Here is a 22597-nt window from a genome sequence, read left to right as displayed (position 1 = left end):
ATCTGGTCCCGCCAGCTAAGCTTAGAGTCCACCATGACACCAAGATACTTGGCGGCACGAACGGACTGGACTTCGACGTCCCCCACCCTCAACGGCACAATGGTGTCAATCCGCTTTTTGGTCAGAATCACGATCTCAGTTTTGTTCAGCGCGAGTGAGAGACCGTGATCTGCCGTCCATGCGTTTATAGTTCGCATGACTCGGTTTAATTTTAGCTGGGCCAGCTCAACACTACGAGCAGCTATTAAAGCTGCAATGTCATCTGCGTACCCAACTAAAATGGTTTCTTCAGGCATTTCAGACCTAAGGAGGCTGTCGTAGGCAACGTTCCAGAGGTCCGGGCCGAGTATGGAACCTTGGGCAGCACCAGAAGTGACACTCATCGTCCGCGGGCCTTCTGTAGTATCATACATGAGGAGGCGGAACCGGAGGTAATCCTCTATAATGCGCATGAGGTATGCCGGGACGTAGAAGTTGTTCTCCAGAGCGTCCAGCATATCGCACCATCTTGCAGAATTAAATGCGTTTCGCACATCGAGTGTAACGAGCAGCACAACCCTACGAGAGTAGTGATTAAAATCCTCAGCTCTCATCACGGCTTGCTTCACCTCCTCAATAGCGTCAACCGTTGATCGCCCCTTCCTGAAGCCGTATTGGCGAGGGCTCAGGTCCCCCGCAGCAACCACGGCTGAATTCAGTCGGGAACGGATCAACTTCTCTAGGACTTTCCCAGCCGTATCCAACATGCAAAGGGGTCTGTAAGAGGACGGCAATTCTGGGTCTCCTTTCCCCTTCCCTACGAGCACGAGCCTAGCTTTTTTCCAGCACAACGGAAATACCCCCTCTGCTAGGCAGGCGTTGTACATGCTCAGAAGAATCAGGGGATTGATTGAAAAAACCTTATTAAGAGCCTCGCCAGGTACCCCATCAGGTCCAGGAGCCTTGTTGTTTTTTAGGGATAAAACGGCAGTCTCCAGCTCCTCATGAGTGAAGAGTGGGACATCCTCCATCATCTCAAACTCACGCAGTGGGCGCAGAATATGATCCGGAAAAAGGGATTTGACGACCCTCTCCATAGCGGCCCCCTCCATGACGGAAGGTGGAGAGCGAGTGGTGAGTTTTTGGGTTACTAGTTTGTAACCCAGGCCCCACGGGTCGGAATCAACATCATCCCTTAGTGTTTTCCAGCAATTGTGTTTGCTCCGGTTGATGGCCCGGCGGAGAGACTTCCTCGCCACCTTGTAGCTCTCCAGCTTACGGCGTCTATCCAAAGGGTGCCCTGGCCCTGGTAGCGAGTTGTCTAGCTCTCAAAGCAGCTCGGCGCAAATCCGCGATCTCTGCAGTCCACCAGTATACGGGTCTCCTATCGCAACGGAGTCTCTTGCGGGGCATTGACTCATCACAAGCCGAGGCAATCAGCCCCATCATCGATGTAACTATAGCCTCTGCATGAGCCATGCCAGGTGCGGCAGGCACCGCTGGCACTCCCCGCAGGATGGCCTCAGTGAATTTAGCCACGTCCAGTTTTTTGGTGGTCCACCGAACGGGCACTTCCCGAGATGCAGCAACTTGTCTCGGGATGCGATCTAAGACATTGAAAATAATGTATTGATGGTCGCTGGCCGTATAATCCTCCAAGACTCTCCAGGCTGTGATCCTTGGCAGAAGAGACTCAGATGCGAGGGTTATGTCTGGGATCGTTCCCCTCATCCCGGGTCGCCGGAACGTTGGCGTGTTGCCCTCGTTGATTACAACGAGTCCGGCCCTGGCAGCAAAGTCCAGGATGTACTTCCCCCGGGAATTAGTGAGGGTCAGTCCCCACTCGACGGCCCTAGCATTGAAATCACCAGCCACGACTACATGCCCTGTGGTGTCCTGAACGCTCTCTTCCAAGCGGTCTATCTTCTCGCGGAAGTCATGGATAGCCTCGTTAGGGGTGAGGTAGACACTGTAATAGGTGACGTCCTTGCACCGAACCCAAACAAATCCACGGCCCTTTCCATGACCCCGCACTTGCACTTGAGCTATATTACGCACCCAGAAAGCAGCAGTACCAAGACTATCGGGGAACCAAAAGGGTGGGACCCTATTCCGGTACTGGTACTGCTCGCTGACCAAGAGCGCGTCGACACCGTGTTCGAGGGCAAGCTGACTGAGAAGCGCGTCAGCTGTCCTGGATCGCCCAAGATTACATTGGAGTATTCTTATTTTCGTGGGTGGGCTTTTGCTTGCTGAAGTGCAGTTTTAAAAGCGCTGCAATGCCCAGACCCAGCTATATGTTTGGTGTTTTTATCCGCGAGCCCATTTTCCTTACAAAGAAAGCAAGATTCGACTTGGCAGTCCCTACGAGCGTGACCCACCCCTCCGCACCGGAGGCAGTGCTTGCCTCGGTCGGGCCCCTTGCAATTTCGGGAGGAATGACCGAAACCGAGGCAACTAAAACACCTGGTTACTTCCACCCTCCGTCTGAGCCTGCAGTTGACCCAACCGACCCTCAAATGCTGGAGTGCCAACACCTTACTAGCGTGTGCGTCTGCCATTTCGGTGACCGCCATCCGCTGCTGGTTTCTATTTGGTTTTGTGAGCCACACCCTAAGAACAGCCGATGTTCCGGCAAGCTCGGGGACTGCTTCCTTTAGGGCCTCAACCACCTCACTCTCTGTCGACAAACCATCTATGTCCCGAACCTCAACTGACGTTTTAGGCTCGAGTGCACGGACGGTGCCCTGGCCTTCCACGGCTGCCTTTAGTTCAGCAGCAAAAGCGGATTTGTCCTTTGACTTACCCAGTTCAAGGAGGACGTCCCCGCCCCGGGTTTGCCTAATCGACCGCACAACCGTATCGGTCTGCTCCGGCTTAGCTTTAGCCTTTATTATACCCAAGACTTCAGCGAATGATCTCCCCCCTGAGGGCTTAACCAAGATTGCCTCCGTCCTGGGCTTTTTTGGCCGCAACCTTTTAAGAGCGGGGGCCAAACCGGGCCCAATTTGGGCAACGTTTGTCGTTTGTGCCTTTACCGCCACATTTTTCTTGGAGGTGACCTCCGCCCACCTCTGCTGCCTCTTCTCCTTTAGGGTAAGACGCTTTTCCCATGCAGCCCCAGATGGTGTCTCAACGACTGATCCCTTACGGGAGCTACCCCTAAGAGGGGTCACGGGTTGCTGAGGTTGCTGAGGTTGTAGACGCTTTGTTGGGAAAGCAGCTACATCTGGGGAAGACCTGGGCCCGGCAGACAAAAGGTCTGTCTGGGTCGCCTTAGCCTTAACCTTAGCCCTTGTGGTCTGAACAGCCTCTTCCTTTTTTGGAGGGCTTTCCGTAGTGGATGGCCTTCTGCGTTTCTTGGAAGGCAGCGCCCTGTCGTCGGGCATAGACACTACCTTCTCCGCAATCTTCTCCATGGCCGCCTTGCTTACCAACCGGCAGGCAAAAACGAATCCAAGGTCATCTTCTAGCTTGGCCATGCCATTTTTGACCACTTGGTTAACAGCTTTCTGGGTCCGAAAGGTGTCCAGCATAGCTTTAATGGTCTCCTCCATGTCTCGAAGCCGGGTTTCGATGCTACTCTCTGCGTCAAGGTATTTCTGACGCAGAAGCACCATCCCTGAGCTCTCCGACTGCAACGTTGTTGTAAGGTGTTCCTCCAACAGCCCTTCACCAGACTTGAAAGCTGGCACCGGTGGAAGGGAGACAGTCGCTCCCTTTACCAGCGAAGGTGCCAACGATATATTTTCTGCCGTCAGAGGGGGTGACCTTGAAACACACCCTCCCCTCTTAAACGCATTCTCCTCTGACTGCTTGCCAAGCAAGCCCTCCATGCTACCTGGGGTTGAAAAAGCCATAAAAATGTTTGCCAGCGCATCGTGCGGCAAGGGACGGCCCGGAATAACCAGGAACGGGTATACCCTCGGGGACGTAGCCCCTACCCCAGTTCCCTGGGGCCCGGTCTCCGTTTGCCTAGTACCGAGAATCCTGACGTACCGGGGGTCGCCCGTGGCAGTGCAGAGCCCGACCTCTGCACCCATGCCGCACTCCCTGACTAGGGCCCGAAGGGGCTGGTTCCTGACGACACACCAGAGAGGTCCCATCGGCAGTGCGAGGCACAAAACAGCCCTTTTGCACAGAAAGGGCACTCCCAAGGCTCAATAGTGCACGCCGGTCGAAAAAGAAGAAAGAATAACACCCAAACCGGGGTTGAAAAAAAGAAGTGTAAAAAGGAAAGATGAAAGATTTCGAGGTACAAGCCAAAGGTAAGAAGCAAACTTGGCCTCAGAGAAAGTTGAGAGCATAAAGAGAAGGATCTCCCACCCCCTGTTAGTTGCCTTTTACGACAAGCCGAGGGAGGCTGCGGTCCTATTCTAACCCGGTACCGCACGGGGGGCTCACGTGGTGGTAGATACGCCTCAAAACTTATATATTTATACACCTAATGAAAAAACAAAAAACATTTTTTATCCACTAGCAATTAAGTAAAATATTCTATTTTTATTTTTGGTATACACTTTAATTATTCATCGTAATGAACAAATTACCATTTAAAATAATGTTGTCAAGCGCAGCAAAGCGCGCCGGGTAACTGCTAGTCAAGGATAAAAGTATTGGCATAATGTAGTGACAGCTGGTTTAATATTTTTCATTTAATTTGCTAACACATGTTATGATTATTGTTTGTTGTTTATATTTCAGTTTTTAACTAGCTACTTAAATAAAAGGTTGTTTTATTTATTTTAATTGTCCATGACCATTTCACCTGTTTCCCATAGTTATGCTAGATCTGTAAAACGTTGTGTGAAAATAAATGATTGACTTGACAAACAAAAGGTGGAGGAGGGATACCTTATTTACACTGAAAATTCATGTATTCCTTGTGAGCCTCTCATTCCTTCACCTTTGCCTGATCAACCGTAGCAAGTATTGGGAGCTTATCTGCTTCAGCATGAAAGAAAAACTTATCTAGTCATTCAAGACTATTTTTCTAAGTAGCCTACATATAATTGGTTCAAGTGAAAAAACAAATGCCCCTTCAATAATCAAGACTTTGAAAAGCATTTTTGCTAGACATGGCTTGGCTTCTATTCTAAGGTCTGATAACAGCCCATTCAATTCGAGCGAGAGAGATCAGGGAGTTTGCTAAGGAATACCATTTTGAACTGATTACTTCAAGCCGGATGTTGAAGTTTCCACAAAGCAATGGACAGGCAGAGCGATCAGTTCAAATGGGTCGCCGGAATTTTATCCCCCTGGAATTTTACCCCCTGGGCAAAGCTGACGTCACTATAACGTAGTAACCTGAGTGGCCAAAAGTTTGTTCGCGGCCGGAATTTTACCCCCGCGGATTTGGAAGTCTAATGAAAATAGTCAGAGCGTGATTAATTAGATTAGCGATAAAAACCGGAATTTTACCCCCTGTCCATATAACTAGCGTTTAGACAACTGAAGATGTACGGGACGGATTTTTACCCCCCGGAATTTTACCCCCCGGCCGATTTTAAAAATTGAATGATTGATTTTCTTATTTCTGTTTTTAATAATTGTAAACATTTCATTATTTAGTAGCCTATCTTTATTAATTAATTTTGTAACCTCTACTAAGTAAACAGAATTCGCTGTTTTATTTTGATCATATTAACCAACGGTTGGCTACAAAGATCGAATCCTGATACTCGAATCTCAAAGTTAAAATTAAGAACCTGTTTGATTAGTTAATGTTGCAAATAAATTAAGATAGGCTACTTAATAATAAAATGTTAAAATTTAAAAATTTAAAACTGAATGAAGATGATTAATCATTCTCACTAACTTATATATCTGGTCAAAATTCTGGGTAAAATTCCGGGGGTAAAAATCCGGGGGTAAAAATCCAGGGGGTAAAATTCCGGGGGTAAAAATCCGGGGGGTAAAATTCCGGGGGCAAAATTCCGGGGGTAAAAATCCGGGCCGTACATTCTAGGTTTTTATAATTTGATGTGTTCTGATTAAATTCACAACCGTGAAAATATATGTTTAATTCCGCGTTTAATCCATCGAGCTGATGTCGCTATCATTAAGATTTTTTAGGAAGGGATACAGTCCAATGCCATATGGGATTAAAAACAAATCAGGACAACTGGTGGTGCAGAACAAAGAAGGACTACAAGTATGGCAGGAACATTTTAAAGATCTTTTGAATGTGATATATTTTGAAGCCAAAGATGAAAGATAATGTATTATTAAGATTAAAGGTAAATTTAAGAATATATCTGTAATGTGTGTTTACGCACCTACGGAAGATGCTATTAAGGATGATTTGTATGAAATGGTGGAGGAAGAATATAGGAAACTTCCAAGTTAAGATACTAAGATAATGATGGGTGATTTTAACGCAAAAATTGGCAAAGAGCAAATATGGAAAAATGTTGCAGGATCACATAGCCTTCATTCAAACAGCAATGATAATGGAGTGAGACTTTTGAGTCTCTCGGTAGCCATAAGCATGAAGGTAATGAGTACATCTTTTCCAAGAAAAGACATACACAAAGTCACATGGACATCACCAAATGGAAAAACTAACAACCAAATAGATCATGTTCTAATAGATCTCAGACATTCTAGTCATATCACCAATGTACGTAGCATAAGGAACGCAGAATGTGGGACTACCTTATTTTAGTCAATCTACGACAGAGAATTAAGATAGAGAAACTAACAAAACAGAAACTGCAACAAATATTAATTTTGAAAAGTTAAGAGAAGAAAAAGTAAGAAAAGATTTTCAGCTTAAACTGTCTAACCGTTTCCAAGCATTAAATAACCTTGATCAGGAAGACTCAGAGGTAAATAGAATTGAGAAGGTTTGGAAGAACATCAAAGAGACCCTGCAAGACTGTGCAAAAGAAGTTTGTGGGAAAAGGGAAAGGAAAAACAAAAAACCATGGTTCGACGAAGAATGTAAAGCTAATGTCTTACAAAGGAAAAAAGCAAAAGAAGTCTGGTTCAATAAGAAACAAGAAAGAGATAGAGAAAACTATACAAAAATCTCAAGAGAGACAGTAAAGGTACTTCGGAGGAAAAAAAGAGAATGGGCGGTAAACCAAATCTTAGAGAAAGCTGAACAGGACAGGACAGCAAACAACAGTAGAGACTTCTACTGATCAATAAGACTTTTTAGGAAGGGATACAGTCCAATGCCATATGGGATTAAAAACAAATCAGGACAACTGGTGGTGCAAAACAAAGAAGGACTACAAGTATGGCAGGAACATTTTAAAGATCTTTTGAATGTAAGACAGTCTGAACAAGAAGAAGAAGAGGAGGAAGCATACCAGAATGTAGATCCAAGTGTACCATACCCAACAATTCAAGAAGTAGAAACGTCAATCAAGGAATTAAAAAATAATAAAGCCCCAGGGGAGGACTCTATTCCATCGGAAGTAATCAAAGCAGGAGGCACAGAACTGGCAAGGGAGATCCACAAACTGATCATTGATATTTGGGACAACGAATTGATTCCGCATGAATGGAAGGAAGCAGTTATCATTCCTATTCACAAGAAAGGAGACAAAAATGAATGCACCAATTACAGAGGAATTTCCCTCCTCAACTGCACCTATAAAGTATTATCAAAGATTTTACAAAAAAGACTAGAGGAATATACATCAAATATCATAGGAGACCATCAAGCCGGCTTCACAAGAGGAAGATCAACCACGGATCAAATTTTTATATTGAAAGAGGCAATTGCCAAATATTATGAATTCAACAAATCCTTTCTCTGCCTTTTCATTGACTTCTCCAAAGCGTACGACTCGATCACTAGGAGAAAACTCTGGAAAGTAATGGAAAAGTATGGAATACCTAAAAAGTTAATAAATCTATCAAAGTTAACTGTTTCAGGATCTAAATGCAAGGTTAAAGTCAATGGAGAATTCTCAGAGGATTTTGATATAAATACTGATGTGAGACAAGATGGTTTGTCCCCATTGTTATTCAACCTAGCTCTGGAAGACTCTCTACAAGAATTACAAAAGCTAGAAGCTGGAATTACTATGGGAACCAACATAAATATCCTGGCATTTGCAGATGATGTGGCACTTGTGGCCAAAAACGAAGAAGAACTAAAAGTTATGGTCTCAAAACTCATAAACCACACTAAAAAAGTTGGCTTAAATATCAATGTAGACAAAACCAAGATAATGGAATGTGGAAGAGCTACCCAATTAAATAATAAAAATCATGTAGAAATAGAAGGACACAAATTTTATAAAGTAAACAATTTCTCTTACCTAGGAGTAATGCTGACGAATAATAATGAGGAAGACTCTGAAATTCAGCAAAGATTAAATGCAGCTCATAAAAGTTTATCGGCATGCCACAAATTGTTGAGTTCTCGCCTACTCTCACAGAAAACTAAAATCCGTATATACAAAACTATAATAAGACCAGTATTACTATATGGCTCAGAGAATTGGGTGATAAGCAAGAGAACTGAGAAACGACTTATAGTGTTCGAAAACAAGATTCTAAGGAAAATCTTTGGACCAACCTTTGAAAACGGAGAATGGAGAGTTAAGCACAACAGGGAGTTGAGAGAGTTGTACAGGGACCCAGATATTGTGGCTGAGGTGAGAAGTAGGAGATTGAGATGGGCAGGCCATGTGTTAAGAAAGGAAGAGGGATCCTTAGTGAGAAACGCCCTAAACAACAATCCCGAGGGTAGAAGACCTCCTGGAAGGCCCAAGTTGAGGTGGAGAGATCAAGTGAGAAGAGACCTGAGAAGAATGGGAAGAAGGGAGGATGAAGCAGTGGATCGTGCAGTCTGGAGGCAGTGTGTTGGCGAGGCAAAGTACCTCCTTGGGTACCAAGAGCCACGGCAGTAAGTAAGGTTTGTGACGTCACGTTTGCCCAGGGTGTAAAATTCCAGGGGGATAAAAATCCGCTACCCCGTTCAAATCGCTAAAAACATTCTGAAGAAAAATCAAGATCCTTATGAGGGCTTATTAGCATATCGTTCTACTACACTAAGCTGCGGTTACAGTCCAGCTGATCTTCTTTTTGGTAAGAAAATAAGAAACACTGTTCCTACTTCAGAAAAACATTGGAGCCGAAGTAGCCAGACATTAAAAATACTAAGACAATGGACACCTCAGAAAAAGAAAATCAGAAGCGAAACTACGTCACAAGACACCGTGTAAGAGAGCTACAAGTTTTGGTTGTGGGGGAAAAAGTGTGGTTGTTTAACCTGAAGCGATATGGACTAGTGGTTGGAACAAATTCCAACAGTAGAGATTATATAGTCAACATCGATTGGTAATATTGTATAGAAGAAATAGAGTCTTTTTAGTTTCCACTAACAATAGATTCCAAACACGTGAACAGGGAAAATAAATGAAAAATAATTTATAAATAAAAAAACTTTTTTAAAACAAAACGTTTTCAAACGCACTAATAAGTAGAAAATAAGTTATAAATATGTGGAGAGTATAAATACTTGTAAGATTTAAAACGAAAAACGTGGGGTGCATGCAATAGATAATTTACAATTACCTTCACCTATTGAACTAATGTATTATTATCAATATATTTATAAAATATATTGATATATGAAAATTAAATGATATAATATTGCATTGTCATCCATTTGTGAGCTATGTTTCAAGTTTCAAGTCTCTGGCTCATCGGGAACTTCGTTTAAAATTGATATCAAAATTTGTAGGAAAGCGACCTAATAAAGACAAGCCCATGGGGCGTATTCCAAGGGAAATATGAAAATTAAATGATATAATATTGCATTGTCATCCATTTGTGAGCTATGTTTCAAGTTTCAAGTCTCTAGCTCATCGGGAACTTCGTTCAAAATTGATATCAAAATTTGTAGGAAAGCGACCTAATAAAAACAAGCCCATGGGGCGTAGCTCAAGGGAAATATGAAAATTAAATGATATAATATTGCATTGTCATCCATTTGTGAGCTATGTTTCAAGTTTCAAGTCTCTAGCTCATCGCGAAGTATCAAAACATTTGCAAGTAAAGCGAGTTAATAAAATCAAGCCCATGGGGCGTAGCTCAAGGGAAATATGAAAATTAAATGATATAATATTGCATTGTCTTCCATTTGTGAGCTATGTTTCAAGTTTTAAGTCTCTAGCTCATCGGGAAGTTAGTATAAAATTGATTGCAAAATTTGTACCGGACAAGAAAGCGAGCTAATAAAAACGTTTTAAAAAATTTATAAGGAAAGGTGTAGTTACAGTAACACCTGGTTTAATATTTTTTATTTAATTTGCTAACACATGTCATGATTATTGTTTGTTGTTTATATTTCAGTTTTTACCTTAAATAAAAGTTTGTAAATTTGTTTGTGACATATATTATTTGGCACCACTATAAATAGGTACTAATCTCATTAAATAGGTAACAGTTCCAGCACCTCATTTTGTACAAATCGAGCACTAAAAATAACTAATTTTTTTATAATATCCATGCAATTGTTCACCAGTCGACCTAGTGGTTAGTTCATTTACCACCATCACGGTTGGACTTAAACTGATGAAATTGCTTAACACGTTCGCTACCAATCACCATATATTTGAGGCACTGTGGTCATTTCCACAGACCGAGGTATACATTTTAATATTACACATAGACCGGGTGTCACTTGGTTAACAGTACACGCAGACCATGGGCCAGTGATGCAGTAAAGTAAAAAACAAATTTGCTAACCATCATGACGTCACTAATCATCATATTCACAGACCAAGTGACGCACATACGGTATGCGACTAACATCCCTGTAGACCACTGCAGAGAATTCAGGGCCTCCAAATAGACCGTTATGAAGATATCAGCTTTTTAATAACATTGTGACACCGATGCAAATATGCAACATCAGTCTATTTTAATGTTACCAGTCTATGTGGGTAGAAAACGGCCGTCGCATATGTGCTTCACAGGTCCATGTGAATGAAGAATTTAGTGCTATTGCGGTAGCAAACAAGTTAAAGAACTGAGAAACTTAGCCCCTTAGAAACTTAGAACATAGCCTCGTATGTACTTATGTGCTATCTTTGACTATTAATACAACAACTAGACATTCCATCCCCATGTTTAAGCTGTAGCCAGGTTTTTAATAAAATTTGTCTTAGTTTATGTGAACCACCTACAGATTGCGCTGATCTAAATTACTGATTTCTGCCGATAACATGATGGTTTTTACCAAGTCAAACCGATGGAATGACTGATTTTGAGCTATAGCAACTGTTGTGACCCAGCAACTATGTCAGTAACGAAAAATAAGGTACACAATAGAGTTTTAGACACTAGTGCAATCTGTGACTGGCTCACACAACTACATTCTTTATTAGTAAAGAATTGGCGACAGGTGATCCATATAGCTATGTAAAATGTAGGTATAAGAGTAATTTTCTTTAAATCAATACAAATGTTTATATAATAGTTCTAATAACACTGTACTATTACTTGAAAAAAAAACTGTTGAAATTTATTTTAATACATCCAACTATTCCCTTTAGAAAAATCACCAATATTTTATTTTCTCCCAATTCATGGTAAACAATTTGTAGACCCAGAGGTTGTTGAGTTATCCAGAACATTGAATTTTTAATGTGATTTAATAAATACATAACAGACTAATTTTTACATATCAATTTGTACTTATTAACATGAGTTTTTTTTACATATAGAGTAAAAAATCTTCAAACAAACTATAAATCAAAACAAATTCAACAGCTGATGCTCTAATGACCTTCAATATTTTTTTCAATGTGAGTAAACACAACTCTTTTATTGAGGTTCGTGTCCTTATGAAAAGGTTTATCAAAAAACTCATACCCCACTGGGAAGGATTCACATCGAAACCAAAAAGGGAATAAGCTATTACGGTAGTACTCATGGTAAGACCTGGACCCGGGACCGATTTACTTTTTCGTTTTGAGGTCCCTAGAGACCAAAAACATCATCCGTTCAAATTCAACACGATAACTCGAGCAAAAATCATCCGATTTTGATGAAATTTGATACAAACGTGTAAACCTACGTTTATTTGAACGAGTTCGCGAACCAGCATGATCGGACTATGGGGACAGGGGTTTATGGGGGGTTTTATGGGGTAAAAATTGGTTTTTCCCATTTTTGACCCTAAAAACGTAAAATTTAGCAATTTCTTTCTTAACCATTTTGTAGAGCTTAAAAAAACTAATAATTTAGTATGTTGAGGCGTTATTATGCGCCTAATGGTTAGGTACAGAGAAAATTCCAAAAATCTGTAAATTTAAAATTCCTTTGTTATTCTTATGGAGAATAAGTAAACTGTTGTAGTTTGCTTGTTTATGAACATATTTTGATCAAATTTGGAAAATGCATTCATTTCACACTAAACTATAACATTTTACAAAAAAAAACACCATTTTACCCTCCATTGTTGCAGCAAACCTAAGTACTCGTTAAACTAATGTTATTTAAATAGGGAATAGATGTGATATTTTTAAGGAGACGTTTTAGTGTAAATACAATCAGGCAAATGGAAATTTGCTTAGTCTGCAGGTTTGCTGCGGTGGGGGTATTTAAGTAAATACTCTTTTAAGTAAGCCCAAATTTTCAAAATTTAATCACACAGTTTCATATCTCTTATAGTAGGCTACTACTTAATAGTGCCTAATACATTTTCACCATTTCTACAACGGAATTTTGATATACCTACATTGTAAATTACGTAATACGGTAATGCAACGGGTGAGTAACTGCACTGTGAATAATCACTTTCAAACATTCACTTATTCATCACACCGAACTGTAACTGAAACTACATTAATGCAGTAAAATAAGAAGAAAGTTAAATGAATTCAAATTTTACGAAGAATTTTTTATCAAGTTTTGCTAGGAAACTACTTTATGAACCAGACTTATTTAACAAATGTTTAAATGAAAATATATATTCCGGCTTTGTTCTGGAAGTTTTATGTTCTGCAGTCTGTGGTAAACCTTAAAAACTATTTCAAACTATGTCTATATGTTTTTTGTAAACAAAGGGGAATGAGTTTGATCAAATGTCAACAGATAGCGCCGCCTTCCAAACTTTAGCCCTTAAGTGACTTAACTGGTGCCCTTTCTTAATATTCTGAGACGTATTTGCACATCTAAGTGAAAATACCTTTAATTTGACACCTCAAACTTTAAAATCCATCAAGCCGTTATTGAGTTATGACTGTGAAAAGAAAACTGCTTGCGTATTAATATATAGATTAAACATTTTTTTCTTTAAAATGTGACAAATTTTGTCACATTTTAAACACACACCAAATAAAAGAATTTGTAATTTTTTATTTGTTTAAACTTTGAAAGTGGTGCAAAAATTTTGTTTCTAAAATTGATTAAAGATGTTTTAACTATTTCATACCAAACATTAAGAACCAAACTTTTCCCTTCTGTGGCCCTACCCTCCCCATAATTGCAAAGCATGTGTATAGCTGTTAGTAGAAAATAAATCTCACAACTTAAAGTCCAATAAAACCGTTTACTACTGTCACAGACTACCTCGACCCCTCAGACAACCTGACTCATGCACCCCGGGAAGGATACCTGGTGTGGAGCCCCAGCTGTAGGATACCGGATATCGACCCCTGGCATGAGAGTATCCGGGGGCTGATCCACCGCACAGACTCCCTGGTGTGCTCCGCCGTGCCACTGTTGTCTCGTCTGGTCGGGGGAACTCTCACCTTGCTCAGACAACATCTCCGTCTCTACACCAGTGACAAGAACGTACACTGCTGCTACCAAGAGATCACCCGCAGAGACAGCAACGTCCTTAACAACAATGTCGACGATGTTTATAGGTAACCAGCTAGCTTTGCATACTTGAAAAATGCTAAGGACAGCCAATTTCAAACTTTCTTAAAGTCAACAAATTAAAATAAAGAGAAGTTATATGTAAATTTTCTCTTAGCGGGAGTCTTTTTGGCTTGATTTAGGTTTAAAATCTTTCTATAACAGAAAAATGTCCGAGTATTAAATAGAACTAGTGGTCGAAAACTTTACCAAAAATATGTATTGTACCCGGATTGAATATTGGATACTGAAGTAGACATTCCATCCATATGGACCAGTTGTCGCAATTTTTTATATTTAAAACAGTTGTGTCAGCCAGTCACAGTATGCGTGTCTAAAATTATATTTTCTATCTTATTTTTTGTTGCTGTCAAAGTTGATGGGTCATAACAGTTAGTTGTTATAGCTCTTACTAAGTTATTCCATAAGTTTAACTTGGTAAAAATCATTGTGTATTTGAGATAAATTAGTCATTTAGATCAGCGCAATCTGTTGGTGGCCCACATCAACTACTACTAATTTAATTAAAACTGGTGAAAACTTTAACAAAGGGATGGAATGTCTAGTTGTAAGTCAAAGGTACAGGCTTCTCTATTTTCACCCCATGTTGTAAATAAAACATGTGATTGTAATTTCTTCCATTTGTTTTTATTTTGTTTATATTTCGTTGTTATTTCGTCACCAGCATGGCAACCCATAAATCCCATGTTAAATTTTTTAAATTTTAAATTCATTTTTTGTGCTTATTTTTGAGCCTATTTTAATTTCTAAAGAGATTCTTCACATCTGCAGGATAATATCTTTCTAACAGTATGCGTAGATTTTCCCTGCGATGCACACAAGCTGAGAAAAAAAGGTTTTAAAGAAACATGCTTGCCTATTAATATATAGATTAAGATTTACTTGGCTGTTGGTTTAAGTCAAATAGAATCACATTCGCTGTGAAGAAGGTAGTTTTTTTTTTATACAACTTGCTTTTTGTACATTTTCATATTATGCTCAAATATCGCTCTTAAATCTGCTTTAGAAGTTATTTTGTGAGGCTCCATTGGATTTTCTGTGCTCTGTTGTGAAAGCAATTCTGCATGGAAATAGCAACTTTTGAGATTTAAGTTGAAATATTTTATTTCTTTGAGCTTGTTTAGTCATGAAAACCAAATCCTAGTTTTGTTTTTCCTCAGTTTTGATGATTGATTATCAAATGAATACTGACACACTTTAATGCATTCATTTATGTTACAGCATGAGTGACTGCTTCTCGCTAAAGGACTCGGTAAATTTAACGTCCGAACAACAATTTATCCTGGTGAAATGTACAATTCCCAAGATATGGAAGAATAAAGAAATCTACACCAATCTGCATGCCAGAGTGCCTATAAGGGAGGATGTTAAAGTAAAACTTCAAAAAAACTTTACTCAAAACAAACAAAAAATGAGTGTGCTCATAGTAGGGATAGACTCTATCTCTCGTCTCAATATCATACGAGCCATGCCTAAAACAGTCAGCTTCTTGAGAAATAATGGCTGGGTTGAAATGAAAGGTTACAATAAAATGGATGACAATACTTTTCCTAATCTCATGGCTATTCTAACAGGAATGAACTACACCCGTGTACGTGAAACATGCATGAACACCAACAAAAAACCGGTTGATGGATGTCCATTCATTTGGAAGAACTTCTCCAGAGAAGGTTATATCACTGGATATGGTGAAGACGAACCCACTATCGGCACTTTCAACTTTCAGAAAACTGGGTTTTTCAAAACTCCTACAGATTACTACCTCAGACCATTCATGCTGGCAGCAGAAAAGAATACAAAGATCAAAAAGAAGGACGGTTTAAAGACCTGTTTAGGGCCCACTCTCTCCACAGACCACATATACAAGTACGCTACTGATTTCGCTACAACCTTCCGCAAAAACCCCTACTTTGCTCTTTTTTGGATGAACAGCTTAAGCCACAATAACGTAAATACTCCTTCAGCTCTCGATATTAGAACTTTAAAATTCCTCCAGGACTTGACAAATAATGGAGTGCTGAACAATACCTTTGTGATATTTTTAAGTGACCACGGAATGCGGTTTGGCAAAATCAGGGAGACTTACGTAGGTTGGCTGGAGGAGCGTTTGCCATTCATCTTCATGTGGATGCCAGACTGGTACCGTCAAATGTATCCTCAAAAGTACTCCAACTTACTAGATAACAGAGATAAACTTACAACACCCTTTGATCTGCATTTGACTCTACAAGAGATAGCTTATAATGAACATCACAACGGGACAGACTCTTGTCCCCAGTGTGTCTCCATGTTTGATGAGGTTCCATGGAATCGTTCTTGCTCATCCGCTGGGGTAACAGAACACTGGTGCACTTGTTCAGAGTATCGGACACTATCCACTGAGGGCCACTCAGTGAGGGCGATGGTTCACTTTGTAATGGGAGAAGTCAACAAACTACTGGAGAAAGGAATACACTTAGCAGACAATGGTACCACTTGTGCAAAACTACAAGTGAAACGAGTTTTAACAGTTCGCAGTAAAGTTTATCAACATAAACTCGGATATGACGAATATGTAGTTTTATTTGAGACGTTACCAGGTCAAGCATTATTTGAAGCGACAGTTAGTCATTCTGGTCAGTTCAAACTGCTCGGAACTGTCAGTAGAATAAACGCATTTGGTGCACAAAGTAAATGTATGAACGATGCGTTTCTAAAAAAATATTGTTTTTGTAAGAAGACCTAGTACTAACTTGAGGATAATAAGCATTGTAGAAATCAAAATGTTTTCCAGAAAAAGTCGCACAGAGCTTTTGATGAGTATTAACGCTCTTGAAAATGAGAAAATTCTAAAACATGCCTTGTTATGATTAATTTTAAAACAGTTTGTGATTTATTATTGTTTGGTTGGTTATTGATTTTGATTGTTGTCGCACAAGTCTATCTGTGAAGTATCAGGTTCCTTAAATCGTTATATTATCCCATAATTTATTATTTAAGCTTTATCAAGTCATTGAACAATAATTAGTATATTTGAAAATAAACAATAAAAACCTTAAAATCAGTACAAATAACTTTAAAAATAAAAATAAATGTGTTACCATTACTAAGTAAAGACAAAGTTAAAAAAGGTGTAAAGTTGAATTAGCTAAGTGTGTAGTTACTGTCGGGGAAATAAATATGTGCACTCGAGTTTGAGCCTAAAATTCTCTGAGATGAATTATCCGATTTTGTTGAAACAAAAACTAAATATAAGCTCAGGCCCACTTTTATAAACGGGCAGATTGGGCATATGCCCAGGGGCGCCGGTGGTTGGGGGGCGCCCTGAATCACTGCCCGCACTAGGAAAAAATAGGTTTTATCAGCCAGGATTTCAAAAATAAAATGGGTGATTTCAACTTGTAGTTAAGTCATTTTCCCTTATTACAAAAGTAAATAAGAACAACAAAATTGAAAATACTCGACCTTCAGGTTATACCTCATGTAGTGAGGGAAAGACAGGCAGCAGTGTGAACCGGGCGCACTCACTATACTGTACTATCAGAGGCAGGGCGGTAGGCCTGCATGGTGGAAGGAAAATACATAGGTGTGCTTTTCCCGTCATATGCTGATGTCACTCAGATTGCAAACACCATTTTACTATTTAGAAAACTATAAAAACAATAACAATCAAATCAAAACAAATTTATACTTATATGGCAATACCTCAGCTGATTTTTTGTTTTCAATTTGGGTGACGTCAGCAAATTACGGGAATAATAGCACGTAGGCCAGCTGTAGTCTACAGGCCTACGGTTGATGTGCCCCTCCTCTCCCTCCCAGTCCCACCCCCACCCCAACAAGTCACATATACATAAATACCAACTACCGCGCGGCACCAGTGCCGCCAGTCTAGTACAGTACTCCTCCCTCAGTAGTCAGTAGGTTGTGTCGGTGTTGTGCCTGATGCACAGTAGTCAAATCAGTCACAACACAACTTAAACTGTGACAGTCACTAGTCAGTGTTGACACTCACACTGCAGTTAGTGAACCAGTAATAAATAAATAGAAGTGTTGATACAATTCAGTAGGCCTATAAACAGTGAAAAATACATAAAAAACCTAGTGGAGCCGAGAGCCGCAAGCGGTTGGCTCAAAGAAAACAAACTCAAGAAGCAGTTTTAAAGAAAGTGAAATGTATTAACCAGTATTTCCACTGATACGGAATTGAAACAAAACTGGTAAAACAACACGCTCATGTATAAATATATATATATGCATATGCCTATAGTAGAACCATGGATAAAACATACTCCCTTAGTAGAATCTCGTTCAATACGTGTGTAATGAACTGCACACTGTACTGTACTGAACAGTAATCAAATCACTGCGTAGTGCAATAAGCTATTGGCGCAGGGCAAGAGGCATTCGCATAGCAACTACTGTCAAGTTCATTGCACTCACCCCAACCCCCAACCCACCTGCTGTCGTCGAAACCTTTATAGTTATATATATATAAGGGGGGGGGGGGGCGCTGCTTTTGAGTTTGCCCAGGGCGCCACTGACCCTTAACACGGACCTGTAAGCTGGTTTAAATACATTTTACGTGGTAACAATTTAAAAAAATTCTGTTTACCAGACAAATTTTTATAGTTGAAAGATCCTAAAAAGTACCGGTTTTTAAGAAACTCTGCACTAACACTGAAGTTTAAAATTTTATTTTAAACAAAACCACTGAGCCAATCTTTCTGAAATTTTTATGGCTTAATGGTAGGTTTATGTTTACATTTCCATGCATTTTAAAATGTTGAATCACAATAGTTTTTATGCTGCTGTTAATTAAATGTATGCTAACACCGCACAATAATAATAATAATAATAAACGCACAAACTGCCCTTTTTCGTAGCTAAATAGTGGAAAGCTGAGTTTGTTATATGTAATGGAACCACTTAAGACGTGTTTTTTAAAAAAGTTCCCGATTTTCCCCCTTGAGGTTTTCCCCCGCAACCCCTTCCAAACCTGGAAATTACAGCCGTTCACTTTACTGGATATAATTCAAATTCTACGCATGCCATCGTAGTGAAATTTGATTTGTATTATTTGTAATCAGTTTATTCTCATCTTTTGTACTAAAGGTTTTCTTATAAAACTCTAGTCAAAGAGATAAAGCATTTTAACTTCTTTTTTTTATAATGTTTATGTTTTAGAGTACACAATTTTGTTTTACCATCTATATATTTTTTCCAAATAAAATGCGCAAAATGTTTCAAACAAAAATTTTGTTTATATTTCTTACGGTTTATAAATATATTTTTGGTTAGTCGTCTGAACGAGCTGATGTATATATATACTATATAGTGTGGTGCGTCGGCAAAGAGAGCGCGTGCAGGCTTCTTCAAAGCATCTGCGCAACCCAGCCCCACCCGTCGTAGGCACCGACATCGCTAAGTTCTCAAAGGTTGTATACAAATGCTAAGGCTTTGTACTTTGTACTTTACTACCAAAACAATCTGTATCCAAGCTTAACCGTGACTAAGTGAAGCATCTCGCTGTCAGTAAAAAGTTTTCGTCGACCCACTAATCCTTGATACAAATGGTGTCCCAATATTGATATGTCCCTCTCTTATTTACAAAAACAAATTATTAAAACAATTATTATTTAGATGGAACCCAATAATTTTCTTTTTTATAACCAGTTTTGGTTCAGGTAAATTAATCTCTACCTACTTACTTGTTATACTTGTAATACTTGTAATATTTGATTTCTTCATCTTTGACTAACGGAAGCTTGATAGATTGAGGTATAGAACACTAGGCCTAATAAACTCTTTAAAAATCACTATAAACATACTCTTTGCTCTTCCTTACGTTACAATGTGCTTTCCATTATCTACCACCAATGGGACTCGCTTTGTTCTGCAAGATTTATACTAACTGCGCCTCGCGGTCAGTAAAGATCTAAACAGTAAACTGCAAAAAAAAAATAATCATTAGATTAAACCTAATCATTTGTACATTTCTTAAATTTATTATTAGTCTTAACTCGTTTCTCATTTGAAATAATAATTTATTTAACTATTTCTGTCAACGGCTACACCTATTGACAATACATGGATACATATATTACATTACATAAAGCTGGGTAAGAAACATACTGAACCCAATGATTACCCAATTCGCCTATGGGTCTGAGGATGATTGCAGTGTTGAATCGAAATCTACCACCACTTTCCATCTTTTTATGTATACTGTATTTACAGTATTGTGAGTAACATTATAAGTGTAGATTTATGTTTTAAGTGTTAGGCTATTAGACATATTTTCTTTTATTTACTTTCCAATTAATTAATGTAATAAGGCATATATCCAAAAGTTATAAATAAGTAAGTAAAAAACTGTATTTGTGTCCCCATACATGCAGGCAAGACTATTTACGGGATACATACAGGCAAATAATTAAAATTTCCTTTCTTAACATATTGTGAAGAGGTGTCAATCAAATTGGGGTTTTTTCATAATCTTGGTGAAGTTCTGTTCTCTAATATTTTACTGTTTTCATGTTATCATAAAAATGAGTCAGCATAATAGTTCTTTATTCTTTAGTGGTAGACATTATGCAAACGTTTAACATCGCTAATAAAGATGAAGGCGCTTGTTAAGTGTTTTAAAATCTCCTCTATATAGACTTAATAAAAAAGTTAGTTTTAACATTGACTGGTTTTAATTTGATTCATTATCATGACTAAAAAATGGCTTATAAATATCACCGACAGTTTTCTACGTTGTTCGTGATATTATTTTAACACAGGCTTACAACTCATGGCAGAACAGAAAGCTAACCCTTCCTAGTGGGAAGCGTGAAGTGAGGGACATATCAATAATAGGACGCCGTTAGTATCAAGGATTAGTGGGTCGACGAAAACTTTTTACTGACAGCGAGATGCTTCATTTAGTCACGGTTTAGCTTGGAAACAGATTGTTTTGGTAGTAAATTAGGCTACAAATTAGGAAGTCTTAGGATTTGTATGAAACAGTTGAGAACTTAGCGGTGCCGATCCTTATGCATCGACGGGCGGGGCTCCGCGGAGGCTTTGAGAAGCCTGCACGTGCTGTCTTTGCCGACGCTCACACTAAATCAGTTATTTCAGATGACTAACCAAATACATATATTTATAAACCTTAATAAACATACTAAAATTTTGTTTCTGACACATTTTGTGTATTTTATTAAAAAAATATATATAGAGGGTAAAACAAAATTGTGTACTCTAAAACATAAACATAAAAAAAAGTTAAAATGCTATCTCTCTTAGAATATAGTTTTATAAGAAAACCTTTGGTACAAAAGTTGAGGATAAACTAATTACAAATAATACAAATCAAATTTCACTACGATGGCATGCGTAGAATTTGAATTATATCCAGTAAAGTGAACGGCTGTAATTTCCAGGTTTGGAAGGGGTTGCGGGGAAAAGCTCAAGGGGGAAAATCGGGAACTTTTTGAAAAAAACACGTTTTAAGTGGTTCCATTACATATAACAAACTCAGCTTTCCACTATTTAGCTGCGAAAAAGGGCAGTTTGTGCGTTTATTGGCTGGGCTAGATGCGATGACGCAGCGCAGAAGTGTTCAACTAGCCCGCACGCGCTCTCTTTGCCGACGCCCAGCTCTTCACCCGGTCACCTAGATGACTAACCAATAGTATATTTGTAAACCTTGAAAAACGTACTAAAACTTTTGTTTGAACTATATTTGCGTATTATTTTTATTTAAAAGTATACATAGAGAAAAACAAAATTTTGCACTCTGAAACAAAGCTTTTAACTAAGTTTAAATTTTATATCTCCCTAAGTATTGGTTTTATAAAAATGTTGTAAATACTAAAGTTGTAGGAAAGCTAATCAGAAATAAAACAAAACAAATTGCTGCTTAATAGCTTACATAGCATTCCAATTATGACCAATTAAGTAAAACACGGCAATTTCTATGTTTGGAGGGGGGTGGGGGGGAAAGCTCAAGGGGTAGAAGTGGGGACTTTTTGAAAAATACACCTCTCATGTGGTTCTATCACATATAAAAAATCTAGCTTTCCACCATTTAGTTGCGATAAAAAACATTTATTGACTGGGCTAATGTGTACCTGGCCACAACACTGATATTGCTTCGGTATTCACTCATGACAAACTACTGTGAAAATCATTCTATCATCTGTATTTCACCATCGGAAAAATTCCGGCGAGGAGGCATTTTCGAATAGATGTTACCAGTGTAAAAATCTAAGATGAACTGGTTAGCTTGGTTAGTCATCTCTCATAGCGACCATAGTTCAAGAAAGGGGGGAGCCAATGTTTACATTCCATTACTCATCGGATATTCCAGCTTAACGCAACACTTCCCGGAAAGGGTGATGACCACTACAATTTCTACTCTCAGTGGTTTATTTAAAAGTGGAAAATTAAAGAAACCATTAAATAAATACTGGAGGAAAATATTTACTTGGCATTTAGCTGTTATAATTTTTTAACAAGCTCAATCAACACAAAAGAAATTGGCGTGGTGCTCGTAATACAAAGTAGATTTTTCCTACCACCATAGTTAACTTATTATAATATGTATTTCACGACTAGTTAATTAGAATATTTTGTTAGTAAATTTATGTAATTTTTTTTAAATTGTTACCACGTAAAATGTATTTAAACTAGCTTATATTTCGTTTTTGTTTCAACAAAATCGGATAATTCATCTCAGAGAAACTTAGGCTCAAACTCGAGTGCACATATTTATTTCCCCGACAGAGTAGTC

General features: G+C 38.9%; 1 protein-coding gene across 1 annotated transcript in view; it reads left to right on the top strand.

Moving 5' to 3' along the window:
- LOC128982844 (uncharacterized) overlaps window positions 1–17213 on the top strand; it is a 127914-nt gene extending 110701 nt beyond the window's left edge. The window contains exons 3-4 of the mRNA XM_054401884.1: window positions 13520–13823; window positions 15058–17213. Coding sequence (XP_054257859.1) covers window positions 13520–13823; window positions 15058–16561 — 1808 coding nt within the window. The 3' untranslated portion in view covers window positions 16562–17213. The remainder of the gene's footprint in view (window positions 1–13519; window positions 13824–15057) is intronic.
- Window positions 17214–22597: the final 5384 nt, after the last annotated feature.

Source organism: Macrosteles quadrilineatus, unplaced genomic scaffold, assembly GCF_028750875.1.
Source record: "Macrosteles quadrilineatus isolate MER2022 unplaced genomic scaffold, UCM_ALF_1.0 Scaffold_1__1_contigs__length_201487025, whole genome shotgun sequence".
NCBI classification, from domain to species: Eukaryota; Metazoa; Arthropoda; class Insecta; order Hemiptera; family Cicadellidae; genus Macrosteles; species Macrosteles quadrilineatus.
This window is presented reverse-complemented; position numbering and strand designations above follow the sequence as displayed.